Source organism: Thamnophis sirtalis, unplaced genomic scaffold (genome assembly GCF_051295495.1).
Source record: "Thamnophis sirtalis isolate CommonGarterSnake01/CBP01778 unplaced genomic scaffold, rThaSir2_p1.2 scaffold_2, whole genome shotgun sequence".
Lineage (NCBI taxonomy): Eukaryota > Metazoa > Chordata > Lepidosauria > Squamata > Natricidae > Thamnophis > Thamnophis sirtalis.
In genome coordinates, this window is record NW_028261382.1 from 52,252,621 (window position 1) to 52,278,997 (window position 26,377).

Genomic DNA, 26,377 nt, shown 5'->3' on the forward strand with positions numbered 1-26,377 from the left:
TCTTGAAATCCTCCAGGGATGAAGCTCCCACAACTTCCGAAGGAAACTTCTGTTCCATGGGTTGATGGTTCTCACGATCAGGAAATCCCTTCTTATTTCTAGGTTGAATCTCTCCTTGGTCAGTTTCCATCCATTATTCCTTGTCTGGCCTTCAAATGTGCTTTGGAGAATAGCTGGACTCCCTCTTCTTTGGGGCAGCCCCTGAGATATTGGAAGACTGCTATCATGTCTCCCCTGGTCCTTCTTTTCATTAAACTAACCATGCCCAGTTCCTGCAACCGTCCATCTTTAGCCTCCAGTCTCCTAATCATCCTGGTTGCTCTTCTCTGCACTCTTTCCAGAGTCTCCGCACCCCTTCTATAGTATGGGGGCATTGCCTGCCTTACTGTAATTCTCAGCCATTAAGGATAATATTTGAGCCCTTCTGAATTTGAGCTGGACGGTCTCAGAGCAAATAGACACAAAAGAGCATTAGAAAGAACTTTTGCTTTTATTATTTTCAAGCTCGACAAAAATTGCACATGATTTTTTTTTTAAGCTCCATCCCATCAGCGGCCTGGCAATCCAGAAACATCTTTCCTCTTTCAGTAGAAAACGTATATTAAAGCAGAAGCGATAATCCCAAGAATCCTGGGAACAGAGAATGCTGTAAACGCAGAAGATCTAACTGTTGTCTTCACTGCCCTGGGCCCGACAGGCTTTTATTCATGAACTGCCTTTTCACAAAACAGGTCCACCACTAGGAGAGAAGAAGAGATAAGTAACAGAAAAACAGTTGTCACCAAAACCCACCACCGTCACTGAAACCAATTTTCAAGACCCAAAGCTTCCTTTCAGGGGCTGAACTCCGAATAAGCTCTCTTTAAGATTGATGGGGAGGAAAGCGATGGCCAATCTAGACCGCATCCTAAAAAAAGGCAGAGACATCACCCTGCCAACAAAAGGGCATCTAGTCAAGGCTTATGGTTTTCCAGTTGCAATGGATGGCTGTGAAGGTTGGACCATAAGAGAGGCTGAGCGCCAAAGAATGGAGGCCTTTGAACTCTGGTGCTGGAGAAGAAGACTCCTGCATTGAGTCCCTTGGACTGCAAGGCCATCCAAGCGGTCAGTCCTAGAGGAGATCCACCCTGGCTGCTCTTTAGAAGGCCAGATCCTGAAGAGGAAACTCAAATCCTTTGGCCACCTAATGAGAAGGAGGAAGGACTCCCTGGAGAAGAGCCTCATGCTGGGAACGATGGAGGGCAAAAGAAGAAGGGGACGGCAGAGAAGGAGGTGGCTGGATGGAGTCACCAAAGCAGCCGGCATGAGGTTCAATGGACTCCAGAGGATGGTGGAGGACAGGAAGGACTGGAGGAACGTTGTCCATGGGGTCGTGATGGGTTGGACACAACTTCGCAACTAACAACAACATAGAAAAGATGAGGTAGGTAGGTAGGTAGGTAGGTAGGTAGGTAGGTAGGTAGGTAGGTAGATAGATAGATAGATAGATAGATAGATAGATAGAAAGAAAGAAAGAAAGAAAGAAAGAAAGAAAGAAAGAAAGAAAGAAAGAAAGAAAGAAAGAAAGAAAGAAAGAAAAGATGGACTGCAAGGCCATCCAACCGGTCAGTCCTAGAGGAGATCAACCCTGACTGCTCTTTAGAAGGCCAGATCCAGAAGAGGAAACTCAAAGACTTTGGCCACCTGATGAGAAGGAGGAAGGACTCCCTGGAGAAGAGCCTCATGCTGGGAACGATGGAGGGCAAAAGAAGAAGAAGGGGACGGCAGAGAAGGAGGTGGCTGGATGGAGTCACCGAAGCAGCCGGCGTGAGCTTGAATGGACTCCAGAGGATGGGAGAGGACAGGAAGGCCTGGAGGAACGTTGTCCATGGGGTTGCGATGGGTCAGACACGACTTCGCAACTAACAACAACGAAGATTGATGCAGTCTTGAAATGTACCCAATATTTCAGATACTTTTCTGTTCTTTCCTATAAAAAGCAGCCTGCTACGGTTATGTCCTTGAACACAGCCGAAGCTCAACCAGGAAAATGTGCTCACCTTGCTGGGCTTGTCAGTCTGCGGATCAAAGACCTTTTCGCAAAGCCTCAAGCCCGTTTCTTGCCTCAGTTGCTGCAAATACCCTCGCATAATCTCTGGAAGTAGAAAACAGCACAATTAGCTAGAAGGGGATTCCGTTAAGAGTAGGAATACCCAACCTTTCGGACCTCAGGGACCACTAAATTCATAATTTTAAATCCCGCGCACCACTAATAGGATCTGCCTAATGATCAGGTGTGGCGGGCGTGGCTAGGTGGTCATGTGACTGGGTGGGCGTGGCCAACTTGATGTCACGCACGTCGAGGGGCGCCTCGCCAGCCTCTACCCGCCACTCCTCGCCTGCCCGCCCAGGCTCCTTAGGGCCCCCAACAGGAAGCAGTTGCTGGAGCTAAGCAGCCCCCAGGAGGAAGAGTTCAGTTCAAATTGGATCTGGCCGAGGAGGAAGCTCAGCAGATGCTCCTCACTGAGGACTAGGAGCATGGTTTTTTCCAAGCAGAGGGAAGGCCTGCGGGAGTGGCAAGGCCAGGTGCCAGCGCCTGGAGGCTCAGCGGGCTGAGATGGTCAGCCAGTTCCAGGCCAGGATTCAGTCCCACTGGAACGAGGCCCTCCGGCTCTTCCCTCCAGCCTTCGCCCAAAGCCCCCCACCAGGAGGCTGAAGCAGACCCCAAGTGGGAATTTCTGCCCCCCTCCGACCCCCACAAAAAACCCCGAAGGGGGAGACTCTCTGCAGCAACACAAGCGTTCATTCCACGTATCCGTCCCAGGGGCCGCAGATTGAGGACAACAGATTTAGTGCAATGTAAAAAATGCAAATAATTTTTCTGCGGACCACCAAAATTTTCTCACCAGTTGGTGACTGCTGTGTTAGAGCACTTGAAAGTCAAAGAATTAAAGCTTAGGATTCTCCCCTTCCTCCCAAACCACCAGCTTCTTAGATTTTATTTATTTAGAACCGAGGTGGCGCAGTGGTTAAATGCAGCACTGCAGGCTACTGCTAGATCAGCAGTTCAGCGGTTCAAATCTCACTGGCTCAGGGTTGACTCAGCCTTCCATCCTTCCGAGGTGGGTAAAATGAGGACCCGGATTGTTGTTGGGGGCAATATGCTGACTCTCTGTAAACCGCTTAGAGAGGGCTGAAAGCCCTATGAAGCGGTATATAAGTCTACTGCTATTGCTATTTTATTTTATTTTTTGCAAAAGATCTGGCTTTCAGAGACCATATTAAAGCACGATTTAAGACTCTTTCTAGTGCACAGGTTTAAACCAGCCAGCCATGGAGCCGAAGTGGTGCAGTGGTTAGGGTGCAGTACTGCAGGCCACTTCAGCTGAACTGCTATCTGCAGTTCGGCGGTTCAAATCTCACCGGCTCAAGGTCGACTCAGCCTTCCATCCTTCCGAGGTGGGTGAAATGAGGACCCAGATTGTTGTTGGGGGCAATTTGCTGACTCAATTTGCTAAAAATCTGTAAACCGCTTAGAGAGGGCTGAAAGCCCTATGAAGCGGTATATAAGTCTAATAAATTAAATAAATAAATAAAATAAATAATTAAATAAATTAAATAAATAAATTAAATAAATTAAATAAATAAAATAAATAATTAAATAAATAGATTAAATAGATTAAATAGATTAAATAAATAAATAAATTAAATAAATAAATTAAATAAATAAATTAAATAAATAGATTAAATAGATTAAATAGATTAAATAAATAAATAAATAAATTAAATAAATAAATTAAATAAATTAAATTAAATAAATAAATTAAATAAATTAAATAAATTAAATAAATTAAATAAATTAAATAAATTAAATAAATAAATAAATTAAATAAATTAAATAAATAAATTAAATAAACAAACAAACAAATATTTCTGATGGCCTTTTTAGATGGATGTTTAAATCGGCTGCTCGATTTAATCGAGCTCTGGCATCGATCGGTAAACTGATTAATCATCCCATCCAATCGAATTAAAATAAACTCGGCATACCTTTGCCGACAGGAGTGGGAAAGCGTCCAATTAAACCTGGGTTTTCAGTGACATGGGAAAGCAACTAAACCATGGCTCAGCCACCTATCATCCCAATGCCGTACACAGAATTAAGCCGCGCAAAACTCAGGTGTTCTCACATCTAACTAGCTGTGTTTATGAGTGAGATTTGGCTAAACTAGCTTGCAATTTCCCCCTTTTTTTTTCTCCTCCCCATAACCTGCTTACCTTCTTCCTGCTTGTTGCTGGGTCTGGCATAAAGAGCATTCAGTGGGAATCCTGGTTCTCCGGGCATCGGGAAATTGGTGATCCCTAAAGTATACATTTCTTTTTCCCCTGCCCTTTGGAATTGCACTGAAAAGAAAACCAAAAATGAAAATCAAAACCAATTGCGGGTAAATTGTAACTCTGTAAAATAATCCCTTTTAAGGAGCAGGCTGTGTTTAGGGCGGGGGGAAAAAAAAATGTCCCAATCATCTTACGATCTGCATTGTATTTTATTTATTTGGATTTCTGAGCTCATTTTTCTTTTTTTACTTAAAAAAGGCCCTGCTTTTTATTTTAAAGCACCGTGAAGCCCCAGGGGCCATCCCCCCACCCCCTACCTTCTGCAACTTTTTCAAGCACTCCAGAAATATAGAGAGTTATGTAGATCAAGGTTCGGTCAGCTTCATTCTGCAAAAACGAAAGAATTCAAAAGGAACTTATTTTATTTTTCCCTTTAATTTCCCACCAAGAGGCTTCTTAGGGTGGGGGCACCTTTTGAGACCCCCCTCTTCTCTTACCTTGATTTCGTAATTTTTAAAGAACACGTTGGCTTTGAAATAGTAGATGGCCTCGTCAATTATGTCCATATCTTTTGCTGGTGAGAAAGAATGAAACCCATCATCTTTTGAGTCATTGTGAAAGAAAGGACATTTATAGCAATAGCACTTAAGACTTATATACCGCTTCACAGTGCTTTTCCAGCCCTCTCTAAGCGGTTTACAGAGTCAGCCTCTTGCCCCCAACAATCTGGGTCCTCATTTTACCCACCTCGGAAGGACGGAAGGCTGAGTCAACCTTGAGCCTGGTGGGATTTGAACTGCCAAATTGCAGGCAGCCCGGCAGTCGGCAGAAGTAGCCTGCAGTACCGCCCTCTAACCACTGCGCCACAGAGACTCAACAGTTCCTAAAGATCACCCATAAACGTCTCCACGCAAGGAAGCTGTTGCAGCATGATACAATCATAGAAGGCACCTCGGAGCTGGGAGGGACCCCCGGAGGTCATCTAGCCCAACAACCCCATGTTCAAAGAGGAGACCCTTATAGAATCATAGGAGGACAGAGCCGGAAGGGACCTCGGAGGTCATCTAGTCCAACCCCATGTTCAAAGAGGGGACCCTTATAGAATCATAGGAGGACAGAGCCAGAAGGGACCTCGGAGGTCATCTAGTCCAACCCCATGTTCAAAGAGGGGACCCTTATAGAATCATAGGAGGACAGAGCCGGAAGGGACCTCGGAGGTCATCTAGTCCAACCCCATGTTCAAAGAGGGGACCCTTATAGAATCATAGGAGGACAGAGCCGGAAGGGACCTCGGAGGTCATCTAAGTCCAACCCCATGTTCAAAGAGGGGACCCTTATAGAATCATAGGAGGACAGAGCCGGAAGGGACCTCGGAGGTCATCTAGTCCAACCCCATGTTCAAAGACGGGACCCTTATAGAATCATAGGAGGACAGAGCCGGAAGGAACCTCGGAGGTCATCTAGTCCAACCCCATGTTCAAAGAGGGGACCCTTATAGAATCATAGAAGGACAGAGCCGGAAGGGACCTCGGAGGTCATCTAGTCCAAACCCCTGTTCAAGGAAGAGACTGTTACAGAATCATAGGACAGAGTTGGACGGGACCTTGGAGGTCATCCAGTCCAACCCCCTGCTCAATACATCCCCTTATTATTAACACTTCTGTGCTGTGCCAAAAAACCAGAGAATTAGCAACAGCACAATGACAATCAGTACCTTATCTTAGAATAAGGCCACAGACATGGGTGCAAAAAACCCAAATCTCCCCAAATATTTTCTCTTAGAACCAATGATTTTTCAAGCCATAGGATTAGCTGGCAGGGGAATTCTGGGACTTGAAGTCCAGCCATCTCAAAGTTTCTAAACTGAGGAATCCAACGTTGGATTTGATGAAGGGACAGGGGGGCTAAGACCCAGAGCTTGTTGATCAGAAAGGTCGGCAGTTCGACGGTTCGAATCCCCAGCGCCGCGTAACGGAGTGAGCTCCCGTTACTCGTCCCAGCTTCTGCCAACCTAGCAGTTCGAAAGCACGTGAAAAATGCAAGTAGAAAAACAGGAACCCCTTTGGTGGGAAGGGAACAGCCTTCCGTGCGCCTTCGGCGTTGAGTCATGCCGGCCACATGACCACGGAGGCGTCTTCGGACAGCGCTGGCTCTTTGGCTTTGAAACAGAGATGAGCAGCGCCCCCTAGAGTCGGGAAGGACTAGCCCCTAGGTGCGAGGGGAACCTTTGGGGTTTAATCTTGGACACAAGGATAAGCTAAAGTAGATTCATCCAGAGTGGACTTACTTTCGCGAGGAGCCGGTCCTTTGAACTGACTTCGGATGGGCAAGAGAGCCATGTTCCCCACCAGTTTGTTATCGGGGTCCATCAGAGTGGAGTGATAGGCCTGGGAGGGGAAAGAGAGGGTGGGGGTGGGTTGATTGCCAGCGAAGGAAGGACCACGCACGGGGTGAAACAGTGGGGGGGCTTCCGGATCTCCTTCGAAACCTTCAGAAGATGCCGCTCCCCCCCAGAACTGCTTTGAGAGCATGAAAGCCGCTAGGAATGCCGAGGTGGGTCGGCAACCTCCGGCCCACCGGCTCCAACCTGGCCCAAAGAAATAAGCGCAGTCCAGCATTTTGTTCCCTATTCAAGGGGGAGAAAGAGGGAGCCCCGGGTTGCAGCCTAACCTTCCACCAGACTGGGGGTTCTAACCGTGGATTGATTTTTCTTCGCAGGAGCCCCAACCTGGCGCCGACCTCCCCCCAATGTCCTGGCTCACATCCCCCCCTCCTCTACAAGTCAGAAATGGGAGTTATGGGGTGGTCCCTCTGCCCTGGCAGCCCCTCCCTGTGCCCTGGCCCCCCTTCTGCCCTGGCACCCCCTCCATGTGTGCTGGGAGCCCCTCCCTCTGCCCTGGCAGTCCCTCCCTGTGTCCTGGCCCCCCTTCTGCCCTGGGACCCCCTCCATGTGTCCTGGGAGCCCCTCCCTCTGCCCTGGCAGCCCCTCCCTGTGCCCTGGCCCCCCCTTCTGCCCTGGCACCCCCTCCATGTGTCCTGGGAACCCCTCCCTCTGCCCTGGTACCCCCACCATGTGCTCTGGGAGCCCCTCCCTCTCCCCTGGCACCCCCTCCCTGTGCCCACCGCCCCCCTGGTTCTAGAGAAAGAGATGGAGTCAGGGGGGAGCAAGCAACCTCACCCCCTCACCCCTCCCAGCCCCCCCTCCAAAGCCCAGGATGGGCAGAGAAACAGGATGGGGGTTCTTTCCCCCAAAGGGCTGGAATGGGTGGGTGGGAGAGAGCAGGCAAGACCCCCTCCCCACCTTGCCCCAATCCCAATGACAGCCATGTTCAGCCAAGCCCTTCCGCCCCCCCCCCCCCAAACACCCTGGGGAGCAGGCAAAGCACCAGACACGCACCGCCGCACCCCAAAAGGCACACTCAGCTTGGTGTTAAGTTGTGTGTCCATCGTCCTTCCTGCTTTCTTCATTTCCCCCCACCCCACACTCAACCCCCCCACTCCCCCAAGCCTGCAACGCCTCCGCCTGGCCCGGCTGGGCTTGCAAGCAGCAGCCCCTCCTCCGGGCGACCCCCGGCCCGGCTGCCCCTTCCCCTCACCGGCATCTCGTGGTTCCTCCGGGCAGGGAAGCAGCTTCGGGCGAGGCGATCTCCGGTGCAGCGGCGGCGGCGGCCTCGCTTCCTGCCTTCCTTCCTCTTCCAGCTGCGCGGGGAGGAGGCGGGCGGCAGGGGGCGCCGGAGAACAGCGCAGCTGGCCCGGGCTCGGCGGACTTCAACTCCCGGCATGCCTCGGGTGGGCGCGGAGCCTTGTGGGAAGCGGAGTCCAGCACATCTGCCTCTGCTCAAGGGCTGGAGGCCGCTCAAACAGCCTCTGTGCTAATTTACTCAGGCAGATTTTGTGGCCTTAATAATATAATATAATATAATATAATATAATATAATATAATATAATATAATATAATATAATATAATTAATATAATATAATATAATATAATATAATATAATTAATATAATTAATATAATATAATATAATATAATATAATATAATATAATATAATATAATATAATATAATATAATATAATATAATATCATAAATATAATATCATAAATATAATATAACAAATATAATATAATATAATATAATATAATATAATATAATATAATATAATATAATATAATATAATATAATATAATATAATATAATATAATATATAATAATATAAAATAATACAAAATAATATAAAATAATATAAATTATAATATTATATTATAACATATTATAATATATTATAATAAATTATTAATTGTAATATATTATAATATACATATATAATTATTACATAATTTATTATTTTCATTATTATTATTAATCATGAAACTCAACCAACTGAGCATTTTTGAATGTTCAGTTGGCTGAGTTTCATGTTTAATAGCAATAGCAGTTTGACTCTTATATACCGCTTCCTAGGGCTTTCAGCCCTCTCTAAGCGGTTTACAGAGTCAGCATGTCGCCCCCAACAACAATCCGGGTCCTCATTTCACCCACCTCGGAAGGATGGAAGGCTGAGTCAACCTTGAGCCGGTGAGATTTGAACCATTGAACTGCAGATAGCAGTCAGCTGAAGTGGCCTGCAGTGCTGAATTTAACCACTGCGCCACCTCGGCTCTTTAAAAATATATATATATATATATATATATATATATATATATATATATATATATATATATATATATATATATATATATAATATATAAGCACAAATAAAAAAACCACAAATATAACAAAGGCAACAGTAAAAATATTGGGTTTCTGTCGTGATGGAGTCTTGTGATGAGCCGATTGACAGATGATGGAAGCAGTTAGCTTCCTCCCATAATTGGGGCTTACCAGGGGTTGTAAAAATCTAATATATATATATATATATATATATATATATATATATATATATATATATATATATATATATATATATATATATATATATATATATATATATATATATATATATATATATATATATATATATATATATATATATATATATATATATATAGTTATTATTATTGAAACTTGTAGGTCACCCAATTTTCAATGACTGGTCAGCCAAATGTTCAGACTGGATTTGGCATTTCTGTTCACTCATCGACTCCTTCCCAAGGCAGATGTGATTGTTTTATAATATTAATACGATTGTTGATAAAATAACAATATGAATATTGAACAATAATTGTTCAATATTAAAGCTATCAGCATAGGATTATTATCACTAGGTAAAGGTTCCCCTTGCACATATGTGCTAGTCGTTCCCGACTCTAGGGGGCGGTGCTCATCTTTGGTTCAAAGCCAAAGAGCCAGCGCTGTCCGAAGACGTCTCCGTGGTCATGTGGCCGGCATGACTCAACGCCAAAGGCGCACGGAACGCTGTTCCCTTCCCACCAAAGGTGGTTCCTGTTTTTCTACTTGCATTTTTTACATGCTTTCGAACTGCTAGGTTGGCAGAAGCTGGGACAAGTCATGGGAGCTCACTCCGTTACGCGACGCTGGGGATTCGAACCACCGAAGTGCCGACCTTTCTGATCGACAAGCTCAGCATTTTAGACACTGAGCCACCACATCCCTCTTACTATCATTAGTTTATTAAAATTGTATGCCATCTGATTCTCAATGAGCTACCCAGTAGCTCACACACCAACAAAGAAATGACAATAAAAACTTTTTTTTAAAGTAACAAGTGCCATGAACTGGGGGGGGTGAGGGGAGGGGGTCTCCTTTTTCCTTGGCCAGCATGAAAATGTTTTTGCCATCCCCTTTTCTGACCTGCAGTAGCCTTTAAATAAGGACTGACTGTGTGAAGTCAAAATTACACCTGTTCAATTTCCGTCTGCACCTGGCTGTCACTGGAATAGTTTTAAGCCCAAGTCCCCAAAAATTATACTGCACGCAATTGCCATAAAATAATAAACATTTCTGAATTTCACCCTTTCGTTTTTCTAAATAAACCAAACCACAGAGCTATAAATTACACCTTGGCGTTTCTTTTCCATTCACTCAGGAAACCACCAAGAGGAAGAAAAACGAAACACAATAATTTATTTCTTACAGCGCGGACTTCGTGTCTTCCAAAAATAAAACTTTGTGGCGCGATCCGTTTTTTTTTAATGTTAAACCCCCTTCGTGGGTTAAAAAAAACCCCACCCCTTGTCCTTCGACGGCTCCCAAGAGTTTGTGAATTTTGAAACGCAGCGTGGAGAAAAAAAACGCGACGCCAATTTCCTCTGGATTTGAATGAAATGTCGAAAACTGTCATTCATCCACTCCATCCTGGAAGAATTCGTCAAAGGCTGAAGATTTGTCTTCCTCTTTATCCTGTACAAAACACAACATTTCATTTTAGAATGACGTAAGGCCGCATTGTTGTGGCCCGCCAGTGGCCACTGAAGCTGGCGGCAGATTCGGAGAGTGAGGAGGTTGGGGAGGAAGATGGGCCAGTCCTGGAGTCTGAGGAAGGCTCTGAGGAGGGCTCTGTGTCGGAGGCAGAGAGGGGGCCAGGGATGTCTGACAGTTATCAGCTGCCTTCAGTCAGACATCAGTGAGGCAGAAGAACAGCTGGAGCCTGTTCCCAGTGTGCGCATGCACAGAGTTGCCAGACGAAGGGAACAGCTAAAGAACAGGGGTCGACTTGGGAGTAAGGCCACAGGTGGGTGGTGAATGGCCCCTCCCAGAGGGAATAAAAGAGGAGCGACAGGGGAGTGGAGTTTGCAGGAGACCATTAGTTCATTCCAATTATTGCGGCGTCTGAAAGATCTCGGCCTGGCCACTCTCCAAGCCTGATCAAGGTCGCTAATGGTGAACTATCTTGAAAGACGGTGGGAGAGGAAAGATTTTGCTGAAGAGGAATTCACTGTACATTAAATAAAAAAGGATTTATCGGCACGGGGACTCGGCTTCGTGCTGCTGGGGAAGCCTAGGCCACAACGCTGAATTTCTATGTTTATGTTTGTTTATGTTTATTTCATTTGTATGCCGCCCTTTTCCCCCGAAGGGGGACTCAGGGCGGCTCACAACTCGAACAAGGGAAAGGGGATACAGACAGTTTGACAACAACACAAAACAATACATAATTTAAAAGCGCAACAATCATACCATTCGAGATAGGGGCTTAAAATAACCCCCATCCGATTGGACTAAGGTGGGTCAAAATTGGAGGGTGGATCCTTAAGGAAAATGACGCCGGCGTTTACCCAAAAAGGATTCCGCACACCCTCCTCACCTTTGGCTCCTTAAATTCCAGGTCCTCCCCGTACTGAATGGCGAAATCAATGTGCTGCAGGACGATGTTGATGCTCTCCTCGTCGGAGCGATCGAGCGGCAGGAAGCGAACCAGGCTGTAATCGTCGATCTAAACGAAACACAACGCCGTCGAAGAGAGAGAGAAAAAAACCAACAACCTGAATCGGTTGTTGTTAAACCTCATCCTTTCGCGCAGTGGGACGTCTTATTCGCCTCTTGTTCAGGATTCGGGGAACGATGTAACGTTCCCGTGGTTCGTCCATGAGGCCAATGTGGAGAAAAGACACGGATACGATCTTTCTCGGGATGGAGCGACCCAGATTGGGGGTCTGAGAGCCCCTTTTATTGAGATAGGACAAAGGCAGGAGGAGCAATCAGCATGCGTTTTAAGATAGCCTGTAAAAGTACAATTTCTAATCTTCTGTTCAGGGAAGTTCTGTCTATATATGGTCAAATCCTGGGCGTCATTGGTAGGGCACATCTCAGGATGTTATGTTATGAACTATCAGGATGTTATGGAGTTTTAGGAGTTTGTTTTCTCCTGTGTGGTTCAGCGTGGCTCTGCATGACCCGTTATGAACTATGAACTGGGCCATGGGTGACCCACACCTACACAAGGAACTATATTACAACAGAACGACTTTTCCCCATTTGCCACAAGTAAGGGGCACTATTAATCTTCACTCCTCAGGGAGCCACGCGTGGAAAGAAACAACCGCCACTTACCAAGCCACAGATCGCTTTGGTTAACTTCTTAAACCGCCGGCTTTTGAGCAGATCTGTGGAATCGTCCAAGGCAGAATACATATCCGGGTCCAGATACCTGGAAAAAAAATGGGACTAGATTCATTAAACCAACACAAATATCCACGCTAGCTTTAATATTTCCCCCCTTCCTCCCCTCCCATGTCTCCTCATTCCTTGCTTTTGTCAAGGTAATAACAATTTAATCGCCGGCCAGCTGTTGTAAGGCTGTAAACCGAGATGACGACAGGATGAGTCAGCACGGTTACTGCCCCTTTAAGAAGCTGTATATATATAAGGGAGGCCATGTGAGGGCGTTTCCTCTCTCCTCACTTATCTATCTTCATTGTACTTCTCCTGCAGAGTTGAGGATTGATTGCTTGCCTAGTATTTGCCTAAAAAAAATTGTACTTCGTTTATGCTCGGCCAGAAGCGAAATCTAGAAGGTCAAATGAAGCTGAGGGTCGAAACCAACCTTCCCAGCGTCAAAATTCCAAGCAAAGTGGCAGCCGTTCCTCGCTCAGACTTACTTCTCGATCTCGCTTTTTGCTTTCTTGCTCAGCAAATCCATCTTGGACATGACGTTGATCTGGGGGATCTCTAAGGAAACCATAGCGCTCAGAGCAGCCATCGCACCGGAAATGAACTACCATCGGAAGGAGACAGGGAAAGAAAATCACACGTAAGGTCTGGGTATGCCCCATTCCCCAAAATGTTACTCATTTAATGCCCCACAGAAGGGGCACTCTAAACGCAAACAAATGATAATTCTGCCACCATACAGGACAAACTGAAAAACATCTCGCCGATCGTCCACAGGGGGGGGGGGGGGGAGATTCAATTTTTAACACTTCTGAATCAGTACCATTATTCTGACTGAGGCTTCCCAAGAGCATGAAGCCAACCCCTTTTATTAATTGGCTGTGAATTCTGCTCATTCACATCCTGCAAAGTCTTTCGAGGGAGGATTTACGGTCACAGACCTTATCTGGCTTGGAGAGCTGCCAGGCCGAGATTTGCAGAACTTGGCCAGGAGTCTCGGAGAGTCACCAACCAATTAAGTGAACTAATTCTCTCCTGCAAACTCCAGTCCCCTTTCGCTCCTCTTTTATTCCCTCTGGGAGGGGCCATTCACCGTCCACCTGTGGCCTTACTCCCGACCCCTTTTCTTTAGCTGTTCCCTTCGTCTGGCCATTCTGCGCATGTGCACACTGGGAACAGGCTCCAGCTGTTCTTCTGCTTCACTGATCTCTGACTCTGCTGATAACTGGCATATGGCCCTGGCCCCCTCTCTGCCTCCGACACAGAGCCCTCCTCAGAGCCTTCCCCAGACTCCAGGACTGGCCCAGGTTCCTCCCCAACCCTCCTCACTCTCTGAATCGGCTGCCAGCTCCGTTAGCCGCTGGTGGGCCGCCACGACCATAAGATACCTTAAAAGATTCCACCATGAATTGAGAATCTACAAGGAAAACACCGCAGACGTGGAATTCCCACTGTTGCAGCTTCTCTACAAACTGTTTCATCACCGGCAAATGAGTGTAGAGTTCAATCTGACCTAAAAAAAAAGGACAAATAAGTTTGAAACAGGATGAGTCAGCACGGTTACTGCCCCTTTAAGAAGCTGTATATATATAAGGGAGGCGATGTGAGGGCGTTTCAAAATATCCTTCTCCCAATTCCACAGAAGAAAACCTCAGGGAAGATATTTAAAACTAGAGGGGAAAAAATCAGATATCAGTCAAAAACCATCACAGACTGACTGGGTATTTGTGTGTGCTGGAGAAACCAGAAAGAGAGAGAAGAGACTCTTTGACTATCGTAAAATGAGATATATAGCAATAGCAACAGCAGTTAGACTTATATACCGCTTCCTAGGGCTTTCAGCCCTCTCTAAGCGGTTTACAGAGAGTCAGCATATTGCCCCCAACAATCCGGGTCCTCATTTTACCCACCTCGGAAGGATGGAAGGCTGAGTCAACCCTGAGCCGGTGAGATTTGAACCGCTGAACTGCTGATCTAGCAGTAGCCTTCAGTGCTGCATTTAACCACTGCGCCACCTCGGCTCCCTCTTTGCTTTTTTAATCATACCAAAGTTTACACGTTTCTTCCCCACTAAGATTTCAAGGCCACTAAGTGCCAGGAAGGTTTCTAGCCACTGAATTTCCACCGCTTGGGACTTCTGTTTATTAAATAAAATTTAATACCTTTTATCAAACTTATTTACTTATCCACGTTTTATGCTTCCTCTCCCCCTATAAAGGATAAATTTTCCATTTTTAACTGAAAACCAAACCAAATAAACCCCCAGATCCTCATCCTTCATCCAAGGATACAGAAAATATATATATATATATATATCTTACACCTTTCCTCGGCTTACCTGGGCAATCGAATAGGATGTAATCATCTTCTACGTGGCCAAGGCATTCTTCCAGCCAGTCCAAATTGTTTGCAAAATATTCCATGCAAAAAACCAAGCCGCCGTTGGGGCCGAACCGGAGGGAATCGTCTTCCATGACGTCGTCCACCTCAATCAACTCTCGGATATCTGAAAGGCAAAGAGGGGAGACGGGACCCGACTCTAATGAAACTCCGTACTGGCAACAAGAAGAGCATCCGGCCAATAAACACTCCACCCCCCGCAAGGGATTATGGGGTCATTAATTGATGATGATGATGCTTGGGACTCAAAGGAATCCCGGATGGATACATTCTGATGAGCTGCTTCTGCCCTCAACCCAAATTAGCTCGTTGAATTTGTGGGTCCCTTGATGTCCCAGGTAAATCCCAGTTTTGGGAGGGGGGGGGAATCCTTACCTGCCATGACATCGTAGTCGAAGTGTTCTGCTGCCGGATCCAGGTTCACCACCTGCACCGAACGGTTGAGGGATTCGCAGTGCTGGACCATGATGGAGCAGTAGGTGCTCTGGAAGAGGAGAGGCTCGGTTAGCCGGGGTTGGGGGCTGCAACAAGCCTCCCACCCAACTACCCAGGATCTCAGGTTGGCAACTCACCTGCCCACAAAGGGTGGAAATCAAGGCACGAGGGGGAAGAAAAAAAAGGGTGGATGTGGAGACAGTGGAACTGCCAGCCACTAGATGGGACTCCAATCCCCAGAATGGATGTGGAGACAGTGGAACTGCCAGCCACTAGATGGGACTCCGATCCCCAGAATGGATGTGGAGACAGTGGAACTACCAACCACTAGATGGGACTCCGATTCCCAGAATGGATGTGGAGACAGTGGAACTGCCAGCCACTAGATGGGACTTCGATTCCCAGAATGGATGTGGAGACAATGGAACTACCAGCCACTAGATGGGACTCCGATTCCCAGAATGGATGTGGAGACAGTGGAACTGCCAGCCACTAGATGGGACTTCGATTCCCAGAATGGATGTGGAGACAGTGGAGCTGCCAGCCACTAGATGGGACTCCGATTCCCAGAATGGATGTGGAGACAATGGAACTACCAGCCACTAGTTGGGACTTCAATTCCCAGAATGGATGTGGAGACAGTGGAGCTGCCAGCCACTAGATGGGACTCCGATTCCCAGAATGGATGTGGAGACAGTGGAACTGCCAGCCACTAGATGGGACTCCGATTCCCAGAATGGATGTGGAGACAATGGAACTACCAGCCACTAGATGGGACTTCGATTCCCAGAGTGGATGTGGAGACAGTGGAGCTACCAGCCACTAGATGGGACTCCGATCCCCAGAATTCCCCAGCCAGCATGCTGAAGTGGGGGGGGGGGGTTTGGACTAGATGGCCTCCAAGGTCCCTTCCCACTCTCTTACTGCCCCCACCCCATCTTTTAAGTTGCCAAGCTTGGGAAAACATTGCCCTGGAAGCTTCCCCCAACACACACACACACAAGAGAGCTGGTAGCCCACCCACCCCGCACTCCCAGACTCACCTTCCCGCTCCCCGCAGGCCCCATCACCAGCTGGGCATAGCGAGGCATGGTGCCAAAAGGGGGGGGATTAAAAAAAAAAAACAACGAATGTGAAGGCGCTTGGCCCAAAGCACGACCCGTAAGCCAGCCAGCCAGCCGCCTTTCTCGGCCCTTCCTTCCCGCCGCTCTATGGTTGGCGGCTCACTTCCGCCAGCAACAGAGACTCCTTAGGGGGGGGGGGAGGAAGAGGAGGGAGGGGAGGAAAAAAAAAGCCGAGGAAGAGCAGCTGAGGTTTTCCCTCTGGTCCGGTCCTGCGGCTTCCTCGGGCGCCTCTCGCGGGAACGGCGGCGCTCTCGCGAGATCTCCCGCCTGCCTTCCTGCCTGCCTGCCTACCTGCTTGCTGCTCCTGCTGCTGAACGGTCGGCCAAGCGAACCGCCTGGAAGGGGCGCTCGGGTAAGGGGGCGCTTGGGTGGGGGAGGGTGGGAGGCCTGGGGATCCCCCGATTTCCCCCAGCCCGGGTTGCCCCCTCCCCATTTTTCCTGGCTGGGGAATTCAGAGACGCTCCCCCCCCAGCCACCCAAGCCCCCCCCCCCCGTCCTCTTCCTTGGGGGGGCTTTTTAAAGGTTTCCACCATTGAGCCTCTTGGGGGGGGCGCCTGGGGGGTCTGGCTGGCGGGGCGAGGGGGGCACCTTTCCCAGCTCTTGCCACCCCCTCCCCAGTTGGCCTCCAGGCTCCTCCTTGGAAGAGGGGGGTGGTCTGCAAGGCTGCAGAACCCCCCTTTTGTTTTCTAGATTGGGGTGCAACTGTTTTTTGGGGAGAGTGGGGGGGTGTCTCCCATCCAAGGGGTGTGTGTGTCAACTTCACAAGCCCTCCTTGGATTGGACTAGATGACCTCCAAGGTCCCTTCCAACTCTTGTTACTGTTTACTGGTTAAGTAAAGGAGGAAAGGGAAGAAGAGGGGAAGGGTAGAGGGGAGGAAGGGGAAGAAGGGAAAGGAGAGGAGGAAGGAAGGAAGGAGAGAAGAAAGAGAAGAAAGGGGGAAGGAAGGAGGGAGGGAAGCAAGGAAGGAAGGAAGGAGGGAAGGAAGGAGAGAAGAAAGGAGGGAAGGAAGGAGGGAATGCAGGAGAGAAGGAAGGGGGAAGGAAGGAAGAAAGGAGGGATGGAAGGAGAGAAGAAAGGAGGGATGGAAGGAGGGAAGGAAGGAGGGAAGGAGAGAAGAAAGGAGGGAGGGAAGGAAGGAAGGAGAGAAGAAAGGAGGGAAGGAAGGAAGAAGAAGTAGGATTGTTGTAAGATAAGATGGGTTTATGGGATGGTAAGAAAGCAATTTCAAGTATATTGTCAATTGTAGGGGAGAAAAATTGTTACAAATACATATTATTCATAACAGCTATGAGATCATATAATTGTGAATGTATATATGAGGGGGGAAAAAGTTTCCTGCCTGATCCTTGGAAGGTTCAACCACCACCTCTCTGTTCCTAGGTTTGGCGTTTGAACGGAAGGTCTCCGGTTTCTGGTGAGACGGGAAGAATGGAGACGGCCGTGGAGCCTGTGGTCCTGGACTGCCGGGGAGACCAACGGTGTAACGCCAGACCAGATGTGGACTATCCGCTTCGGGTGCTCTACTGCGGAGGTAGGCATGGAAAAGGCAGCTTCGTGAGCCGCCAGTGGGTTTCCTTCCACGTACCCCAGTTAAGGTTACTGGCAGATTGTCCAGCTTTGGATAGCTGGAAAGGCTTTAATCTAGAACGGTGTTTCTCAACCTCAGTAGATTTAGGAATTCTGGGAGTTGAAATCTACATTTCTTTAAAAAGTTGCCGAGGTTGAGAAAGACTTCAATAAAGTCAACCGTTATCTTCTGTGTGTCTGGGGTTTTAAAAATGGGAATCGGCGTTTGCAAAAAAGAGAGGAATTAATACAATGTAAGTTAGCTTACAATGTCTAGATCTTAGTGGCTAAGACAGCTGAGCTTGTCGATCAGAAAGGTCGGCAGTTCGGCGGTTCGAATCCCTAGCGTCGCGTAACGGAGTGAGCTCCCGTGACTCGTCCCGGCTTCTGCCAACCTGGCAGTTCGAAAGCACGTTAAAAAATGCAAGTAGAAAAATAGGCACCACCTTTGGTGGGAAGGGAACGGCGTTGAGTCATGCCGGCCAAATGACCACGGAGACGTCTTCGGACAGCGCTGGCTCTTCGGCTTAGAAACGGAGATGAGCACCGCCCCCTAGAGTCGGGAACGACTAGCACAGATGTGCGAGGGACACCTTTTACCTTAAATTAGCTTATTCTGCAAATCAGTGTTCTATAACTAAGAAAATACAATCCATGATAGGAACTAAGGAAATAATTGTAACTATTTTAGCTGAGGAAATACAATTCATGATAGGAATCAACACATTAATTAGAAAGATCGGTCTTCACCGTGGGATAGAAGGCGCGTGGGTTTTCTGGCATTCTCTGATGATTCCACCATCTCTCTTTTTTTTTATATATATAAATTTTTATTTCTCATATATACATTCACAGTTATATGATCTCATAACTGTTATTAATAATATGTGTTTGTAACAATTTTTATCCACTGCAATTGACAATATAATTGAAATTGCTTTCTTACCATCCCATAAACCCATCTTATTTTAGAACAATCCTACTTCTTCCTTCCTTCCCTCCTTCCTTCCCTCCCTCCTTCCCTCTTCCCTCCCTCCATTCTTCTCTCCTTCCCTCCTTTCTTCTCTCCTTCTCTCCTTCCTTCCCTCCTTCCCTCCTTTCTTCTCTCCTTCTCTCCTTCCTTCCTTCCCTCCCTGCTTCCCTCCCTCCTTCCTTCCCTCCTTCACCCACCATCTCTTTTTATCAGCCACGCTGGCTGGGGCTAATGGGTGTTGTAGGACAGGCGCAATTTCAGAGACCTCGTAGAGGTGCCCATCTTAAATAAGACGTTTAAACTGGATTATACGGGAAAACATTATCATGGCTTTAAACATTTTTCCCGTTTTCTTCCCCAGTCTGTTCCTTGCCAACAGAGGTGAGTTGCTTTCATTTTAGCTTTTGCTTGGTTTGCCCAGTCAATGAAAACGCTAGAGAGCTTTTAAAAATGTTTGTCTTGTGTAATGATTTAACGGGAAATCAGTAGAGTAACACAGAATTATGCCGGCCAATTCACAGTTGCATTGATCTCTCTGAAGATGGCTAAAATTGTTGTTAGTCGTGAAGTCGTGTCCGAGCCATCGCGACCCCATGGACAATGTTCCTCCAGGCCTTCCTGCCTTCTTGTCCAGGGAGTCCTTCCTCCTTCTCATTTGGTAGCCAAAGTCTTTGAGTTTCCTCTTCAGGATCTGACCTCCTAAACCGCAGTCAGGCTTGATCTGTAGGACTTTAGGACTGACTGGTAAAATGGCTAAAATAACTTTTATTATAGAAAAGGATCATCAGAGCAGATTCCCCTGTGTGAAAAGATGCATCTGTCCAGAATGATTTCTCTACTCTTACATACAAGTCCTAAAGATTTGTGTTATGCTGTAAACATTTGGCCATTCTCAACCAATAACTTTACTCTGTTTTTTTCCCCCCTCCAGTATTGTGAATACATGCCTGATATGGCAAAATGCCGGCAATGGCTAGAGAAAAATTTCCCAAACGAATTTGCGAAGCTTACTGTAGGTAAATATACTTTTGTCACCTTTGAGCATGGAATTTCTTCCTTAATCCCGTATTTCGTTTGTCTGGGGAAACAGTTGCGTTAAAATCTAGTAGGATTTTCCCGGACTGCAAAAGGGAAAGTTACATTTTTGTGAAGGGAAAAAAAATACTTAAATTTATAAATTGGAAACAACTCTCAATAGGATCTTTGTAAGGGAGCCTTATATTTCTTTTTTTTTTTAAAGAAATGTTAAGTTAAGCATCTGTGTCTCCTGTTTCCAAATTTCACCTTTCCAAAATGATTTTTTTAAAAACAGTTTTCACAAATTAAATACATTAAGCCTATTGTACACCTCAAGCAACTTTGGAACTAAATTTCTAGATAGAAATGGCTGATACATAGTAAGGGGCTGGAACTGTCATCTTTTGCTAATGCAGAACCACGTGGGCAAAGAGGTTTGTAAAAGTTATTTTGCTTTTTAGTGGATTCGAAGGTCCCCAGTTTTATCTAGTGCAGGAGACACATGGTGATGAAATTCAGGGGATTTCTGATTATTGGAAACAAGTCTACATAACGTGAACAGAAACACCTATTTCTTGATACTTCTAAAGTCTCCCCCCCCACCCCCAAATAACAGTATATTTCTAGAGGAACTGTGTGGAGTGGAAGATAATTGTGTTATTGCTCTCATTAAAATATTTGGAATTATTGACCAGTGTAAAATAAACCCACTCATTATCTACCAAAATATATATATATATATCTATAAACCGCTTTCTTTTCTTCTTTGGCAAGATTCCGATATCCCTAATAACTCTGTACGTTTGAATTCCAGAAAACTGCCCTAAACAAGAATCTGGCATCGGAGAAGGCCAAGGAATGATCGGGGAAGAGGAAGAAAAGAAAAAACAGAAGCGAGGCAATTATTATTATTATTATTATTATTATACAATTGTATCACAGCGGCCAGTTGTTTCGATGGATTTGGCATTGGTTACTAGTCGGGCCCCACCCAGGAGCCTAGGACGTCGTAACGTATTTTCGTAATATGCGTGCGGATCCAAGCAGTGCGGCTTTTTGCATTTGACTGATGGTGATTTTGTCAATTTTTAGCCTGTTTTAAATGTAATTCCAGTGCTTTTGGAATAGCACCCAGTGTGCCAATTACCACTGGAATTACCACTGCTGGTTTGTGCCACAGTCGTTGAATTTCGATTTTTAAGTCCTGGTATTTTGCGATTTTTTCACGTTCCTTCTCATCGACCCTGCTATCACCTGGTATTGCGATGTTTATGATTGTCACCTTATTTTTCTCAACCAGTGTGATGTCTGGTGTATTATGCGCCAGTATTTTGTCCGTTTGTATGCGAAAATCCCACAAGATCTTGACCATCTGATTTTCGGTGACTTTTTCAGGCTGATGTTCCCACCAGTTTGTTGCTGTTTTAATATTATAATTTTTGCACAAATTCCAATGGATCATTTGCGCTACTGAATTGTGCCGCAATTTATAATCAGTCTGCGTGATTATTTTACAGCAGCTGAGTATGTGGATAATATTATTATTATTATTATTATTATTATTATTATTATTAGCTGGATGCAACTTTTCTTTTCTTAAGAACATATTAAAGCACAACTCCCTTTTTTTTTTAATCTCCTGGTCCTGTAAAATCCAGGATTAGAACTCCAGACACATCTTGAGCACCCCAGGCTGGGCAAGGCGAGCTCAGCTGTGGCTGGGGTGGTGAGAATAGGGCTAAAGGGACCCCAGAGGTCTTCTAGTCCAGCCCCCTTGCTCAAGGTGGCTTGAGGGGACTTGAGATGGGGAGAGAGAGTCGGAAAGCCAGCCGATTTCTTTTCGCCTCCTTCAAGCCAGATTTCTGAAAAAGGTGTTTTTTATTCCCTTTCCTTTTCTGCCCCACTCCCAGGCGGAAGGGGTCAGATAAAACAGAAGAAGAAAACGGTGCCCCAGAAAGTGACGATAGCAAAAATCCCCCGGGCGAAGAAAAAATACGTCACGCGGGTGTGCGGCCTTGGGACTTTTGGTGAGTTTAAACGGTTTTGCAGAGGTTTCTGGGGGGATCAAATCGGTGGAGATCAGCTAGTATGAAAGAAAAAATTTTTTTATCTTGCAAGCTATTAAGGAGAATGAGATAGGATCAGTTTTTTCGCCACTTATATGCTAAATGATGCGAAAGTTCCTGTCAGCCTCTGCTTTGCTGTTGCTTCGGCTGCCATGAAACGGGGAGGGAGGGCATGGTATTTGGGAGGGGTTACTCATTTTGCTGGAGGAAGGTTCTGGAGCTCAGCTGCCTGTCGGACTACGCATGCGTGGGTGTTTCCCGCCAGGACTAACGGCACCAACATTCCATCTTTGTGGTGCCTTTTGAAGTTATCTCACACCTGACACTTGGGAGAATTATGATTGGACTGGAACTGTGATGCCAAGGGGTGGGGAATGGGCTATTCTATATATCAATTGCTTTCGCGCCTAAATAATCAGACTTCGCTTCGCTATGCCTTTAATCATTCTTAATTAGTAAAAGTACACTTGATTTCCACACATGGAGTCTTGTGGTCTTTCTTTCCTAATTAATTAACGGAGAGGTGCTGACAGTTCCCTTTGAACCGTGAGCCTACAATTTTGGTTTTAAGGTCAGAATAGAGAGCTTCTTCGTCTATAATCTGACTCAGTTGTTCCACATCTGGCTGGGATTCTGGGATGGCTCAATCTTGTCACTGTGGAAAGGCGTTTGGGGGTTTAGAACACAGGTTTTTCAGAATTAGCAATGTTAGATGGAGAAGACTCCTGCATTGAGTCCCTCGGACGGCAAGGCCATCCAACCGGTCAGTCCTAGAGGAGATCCACCCTGGCTGCTCTTTAGAAGGCCAGATCCTGAAGAGGAAACTCAAAGACTTTGGCCACCTGATGAGAAGGAGGAAGGACTCCCTGGAGAAGAGCCTCATGCTGGCAACGATGGAGGGCAAAAGAAGAAGGGGACGGCGGAGAAGGAGGTGGCTGGATGGAGTCACCGAAGCAGCCGGCGTGAGCTTCAATGGACTCCAGAGGATGGGAGAGGACAGGAAGGCCTGGAGGAACGTGGTCCATGGGGTCGCGATGGGTCGGACACAACATCGCAACTAACAACAACAAAGGCATCAACTCCTAGAATTCCCCAGCCAGCACAACATAAGTGGCTGGGGAATTTTAGGCGTTGAAATCCACCCGTCTTTTAACATTGCCGATTTTGAAAAACCTGGGCCTTAGAAACTAATAAGTAAGAATCCGTCTCTTGATCTCTTATCTCTTTTTCTTGTCTCTCCAAACAGAAATAGATCTTAAGGAGGCCCAAAGGTTCTTTGCTCAGAAGTTTTCCTGTGGGGCGTCGGTAACTGGGGAGGATGAAATAATTATTCAGGGAGATTTCACAGACGACATCATCGAAGTGATTCAGGAAAAGTGGCCCGAGGTAATACGCCGGGACCTCATCGGACTGGCTTTCTGCTTTAAAAAAAAGGAGCTTTTTAATTAAAGTGGATTTTCCCTTGCATTTAGGACTTTGCAGTGGAGCTTGTAAAGATAAAAATAATATCCTGGTGGGGAATTAGAAACCGACATTGTGTGATGTTAATTTGCTACGACGGTTGACTCTTGGCTGCAATGGATCGATTACATTCCATTAAGCAGTCATATCGATAGATAATTTTTTTGCATGTATTCCCTAAAAAGTATCCCATAATAAAAGATCAGGGGATGAGAGAGGGAAATGGCTCAGATATTTTGAGAGGCAAGAGGAAAGAGAGGCGGGGAGCGAAAAGATTTTTAAAAATGTCAAGCTTGGATCAAGCTAGTTTTTGTTCCTTTTCCCTCCCCATATCTCTTTTCCTCACATGCCACGTCTTCAGTTGTTCTGATCTAGGCTTCCCAAGAGCCTGAAGCCAACTCCTGGTCCCAACAAAACCCCTTTTTATTAATTGAGGGAATTTGGCTCATTCACATCCAGCAAAGTCTTTCAAGGGAGGATTTACGGTCACAGACCTCATCTGGCTTGGAGAGCTGCCAGGCCGAGATCTGCAGAACTTGGCAAGGAGCCTCGGAGAGTCAGGAACCAATGAAGCGAACTAACGGTCCCCTGCAAACTCCACTCCCCTTGCGCTCCTCTTTTATTCCCTCTGGGAGGGGCCATTCATCGTCCATTCCCAAGTCGACCCCTGTTCTTTAGCTGTTCCCTTCATCTGGCTAACCTGTCCATGCGCACACTGGGAACAGGCTCCAGCTGTTCTTCTGCCTCACTGACGTCTGACTCCGAAGGCAGCTGATAACTGGCATACGTCCCTGGCTCCATCTCTGCCTCCGACACATCAGAGCCTTCCCCAGACTCCAGGACTGGTCCAGGTTCCTCCCCAACCCTCCTCACTGTCCGAATCTGCTGCCAGTTACACTGGTTGCGGGCAGGCCACAACATCAACTAGTTTTGTTAAAACTAGTTGGGCATGGGAATATATCATCTCTTGACTGATTGACTCTTCCCTTGGTAAAGCGTGGAATTAAACCAATTTAATTACCTCCCCTCCTCCCCCTAATAATCTTTCAAAGTCAAGCCACTCAGTTCATTTCCATGTGATTGTTTCTCATGTAATAAACACGTTTGAACTTCTGTGCCGGCAGGTGGACGATGACAGCATCGAAGATCTGGGAGAAGTGAAAAAGTGAGATTCCTTTGGAAAAGCCACAAATTCCGGCCTTTTTTTTTGGGACAGACGCCCAACTCTAGCCAAAACAGTCCAAGTGGGACTTTCCCTGACAGATCCGTTTGAAGAGGCTTGTTTCCCCCAGTGGCATTTTTACCGTGGTCTATTTTATTTTTTTGTCTGTGATCTTTCTTTGCCAAAGTTTAAATTTGGGGGATGTGAGCACATCCTGCTTCGGCCTGGAAGTAGAGCGTTAATAAAGAAGTTACTGTTCTTGGCCGTGTGCGTCCTTGGTTTTCTTACCCCGAGTTTTCAACCCGAGTTGGCAGCTTCGTTGGAAGCAAATAAATGTACGGGCGTAATGTGTGAGCGGAAACTCCTAGGGATGTGCCACACTCCCATGTTTTTTTAAAAAAAAATAAAAATGATCAGTAAAGGAGAATATTTGTAGCTCAGGGTTGAAATGAGGAGGGCCTTGGTCCTTTCTGAGCTTGGCGGTTTTCTTGTAGACGTTTCATTACCAAACTAGATAACATCATCAATGCTAAGAAAGGGGTTTGCAGGGAGGAGGATGACTGTGGGGTCCTTGGTGCTCTCTGAGCTTGGTGGTTTTCTTGCAGATGTTTCATTACCAAACTATGTAACATCATTCATTTTCTATATTCATTTTCTGTGTTCTATTCATTTTCTATATTCTATTCTATTTATTCATTTTCTTTATGCTATTGTATTCCATTCATTTTCTATATTCTATTCTTCTCTTTCAGGTTCCATTTCTCTTCTATTTATATTCTGTTCCATTTATATTCTATTGAATTCTATTCTATATCCCTATTCTTTCAGTTTCTATTTCTTTTCTGTTCCATTTATATTCTTTTCTCTTAGTTTCTATTTCTCTTCTATTTATATTGTTCCATTTATATTCTATTGAATTCTATTCTATATTTCTATTCTATTTTTTCTGTTTCTATTTATATTCTGTTCCATTTATATTCTATTCTCTTAGTTTCTATTTCTCTTCTATTTATATTGTTCCATTTATATTCGATTGAATTCTATTCTATATTTCTATTCTATTTTTTCTGTTTCTATTTATATTCTATTTATATTGTTCCATTTATATTCTATTGAATTCTATTCTATTCTATATTTCTATTCTATTCTTTTAGTTTCTATTTCTCTTCTGTTCCATTTATATTCTTTTCTCTTAGTTTCTATTTCTCTTCTATTTATATTGTTCCATTTATATTCAATTGAATTCTATTCTATATTTCTATTCTATTTTTTCTGTTTCTATTTATATTGTTCCATTTATATTCTATTCTATTCTCTTAGTTTCTATTTCTCTTCTATTTATATTGTTCCATTTATATTCGATTGAATTCTATTCTATATTTCTATTCTATTTTTTCTGTTTCTATTTATATTCTATTTATATTGTTCCATTTATATTCTATTGAATTCTATTCTATTCTATATTTCTATTCTATTCTTTTAGTTTCTATTTCTCTTCTGTTCCATTTATATTCTTTTCTCTTAGTTTCTATTTCTCTTCTATTTATATTGTTCCATTTATATTCGATTGAATTCTATTCTATATTTCTATTCTATTTTTTCTGTTTCTATTTATATTCTGTTCCATTTATATTCTATTCTCTTAGTTTCTATTTCTCTTCTATTTATATTGTTCCATTTATATTCGATTGAATTCTATTCTATATTTCTATTCTATTTTTTTTGTTTCTATTAATATTCTATTTATATTGTTCCATTTATATTCTATTGAATTCTATTC

The 26,377-nt window shown here is 45.3% G+C and overlaps 3 protein-coding genes across 3 annotated transcripts; 1 reads left to right on the forward strand and 2 right to left on the reverse strand.

The window, feature by feature from the left end:
• Window positions 1–471: 471 nt before the first annotated feature.
• ARPC3 (actin related protein 2/3 complex subunit 3) lies at window positions 472–8,026 on the reverse strand. The gene is given in 9 exon segments (XM_087705519.1): window positions 472–739; window positions 2,040–2,134; window positions 4,258–4,368; window positions 4,371–4,383; window positions 4,635–4,658; window positions 4,660–4,704; window positions 4,815–4,891; window positions 6,605–6,704; window positions 7,914–8,026. Coding segments are annotated over 9 exon segments (534 nt in total). The 5' UTR covers window positions 7,920–8,026; the 3' UTR covers window positions 472–676.
• A 2,363-nt stretch (window positions 8,027–10,389) lies between these two features.
• On the reverse strand, window positions 10,390–16,473 carry GPN3 (GPN-loop GTPase 3). Its single transcript, XM_087705520.1, has 8 exons — window positions 16,271–16,473; window positions 15,168–15,276; window positions 14,731–14,898; window positions 13,781–13,905; window positions 12,881–12,996; window positions 12,333–12,429; window positions 11,587–11,715; window positions 10,390–10,682 (listed from the first exon to the last, which is right to left on the reverse strand). The coding sequence occupies exons 1-8, from the start codon at window positions 16,316–16,318 to the stop codon at window positions 10,620–10,622; spliced, it is 855 nt and encodes a 284-aa protein (XP_087561646.1). The 5' UTR covers window positions 16,319–16,473; the 3' UTR covers window positions 10,390–10,619.
• An 84-nt stretch (window positions 16,474–16,557) lies between these two features.
• Window positions 16,558–24,861, forward strand: DENR (density regulated re-initiation and release factor). The gene is made up of 8 exons (XM_087705521.1): window positions 16,558–16,703; window positions 17,733–17,883; window positions 19,253–19,272; window positions 19,823–19,907; window positions 20,723–20,806; window positions 21,819–21,935; window positions 23,221–23,360; window positions 24,560–24,861. The coding sequence occupies exons 2-8, from the start codon at window positions 17,781–17,783 to the stop codon at window positions 24,602–24,604; spliced, it is 594 nt and encodes a 197-aa protein (XP_087561647.1). The 5' UTR covers window positions 16,558–16,703; window positions 17,733–17,780; the 3' UTR covers window positions 24,605–24,861.
• The last annotated feature ends 1,516 nt before the right edge of the window (window positions 24,862–26,377 follow it).

What these genes read in the sequence shown, in the direction of transcription:
- GPN3 (XM_087705520.1), bottom strand. Translation starts at nt 16,318, where the DNA reads ATGCCTCGCTATGCCCAGCTGGTGATGGGGCCTGCGGGGAGCGGGAAG. An exon ending in CATCCTATTCGATTGCCCAG is followed by an intron (nt 13,906 to 14,730) that starts GTAAGCCGAGGA and finishes CTTTTTTTTTAG; the next exon opens with GTCAGATTGAACTCTACACT. An exon ending in TCATGGTGGAATCTTTTAAG is followed by an intron (nt 12,997 to 13,780) that starts GTATCTTATGGT and finishes TTCCGATGGTAG; the next exon opens with TTCATTTCCGGTGCGATGGC.
- DENR (XM_087705521.1), top strand. Translation starts at nt 17,781, where the DNA reads ATGGAGACGGCCGTGGAGCCTGTGGTCCTGGACTGCCGGGGAGACCAA. An exon ending in TCGGGTGCTCTACTGCGGAG is followed by an intron (nt 17,884 to 19,252) that starts GTAGGCATGGAA and finishes TTTCTTCCCCAG; the next exon opens with TCTGTTCCTTGCCAACAGAG. An exon ending in AAAGAAAAAACAGAAGCGAG is followed by an intron (nt 20,807 to 21,818) that starts GCAATTATTATT and finishes CCCCACTCCCAG; the next exon opens with GCGGAAGGGGTCAGATAAAA.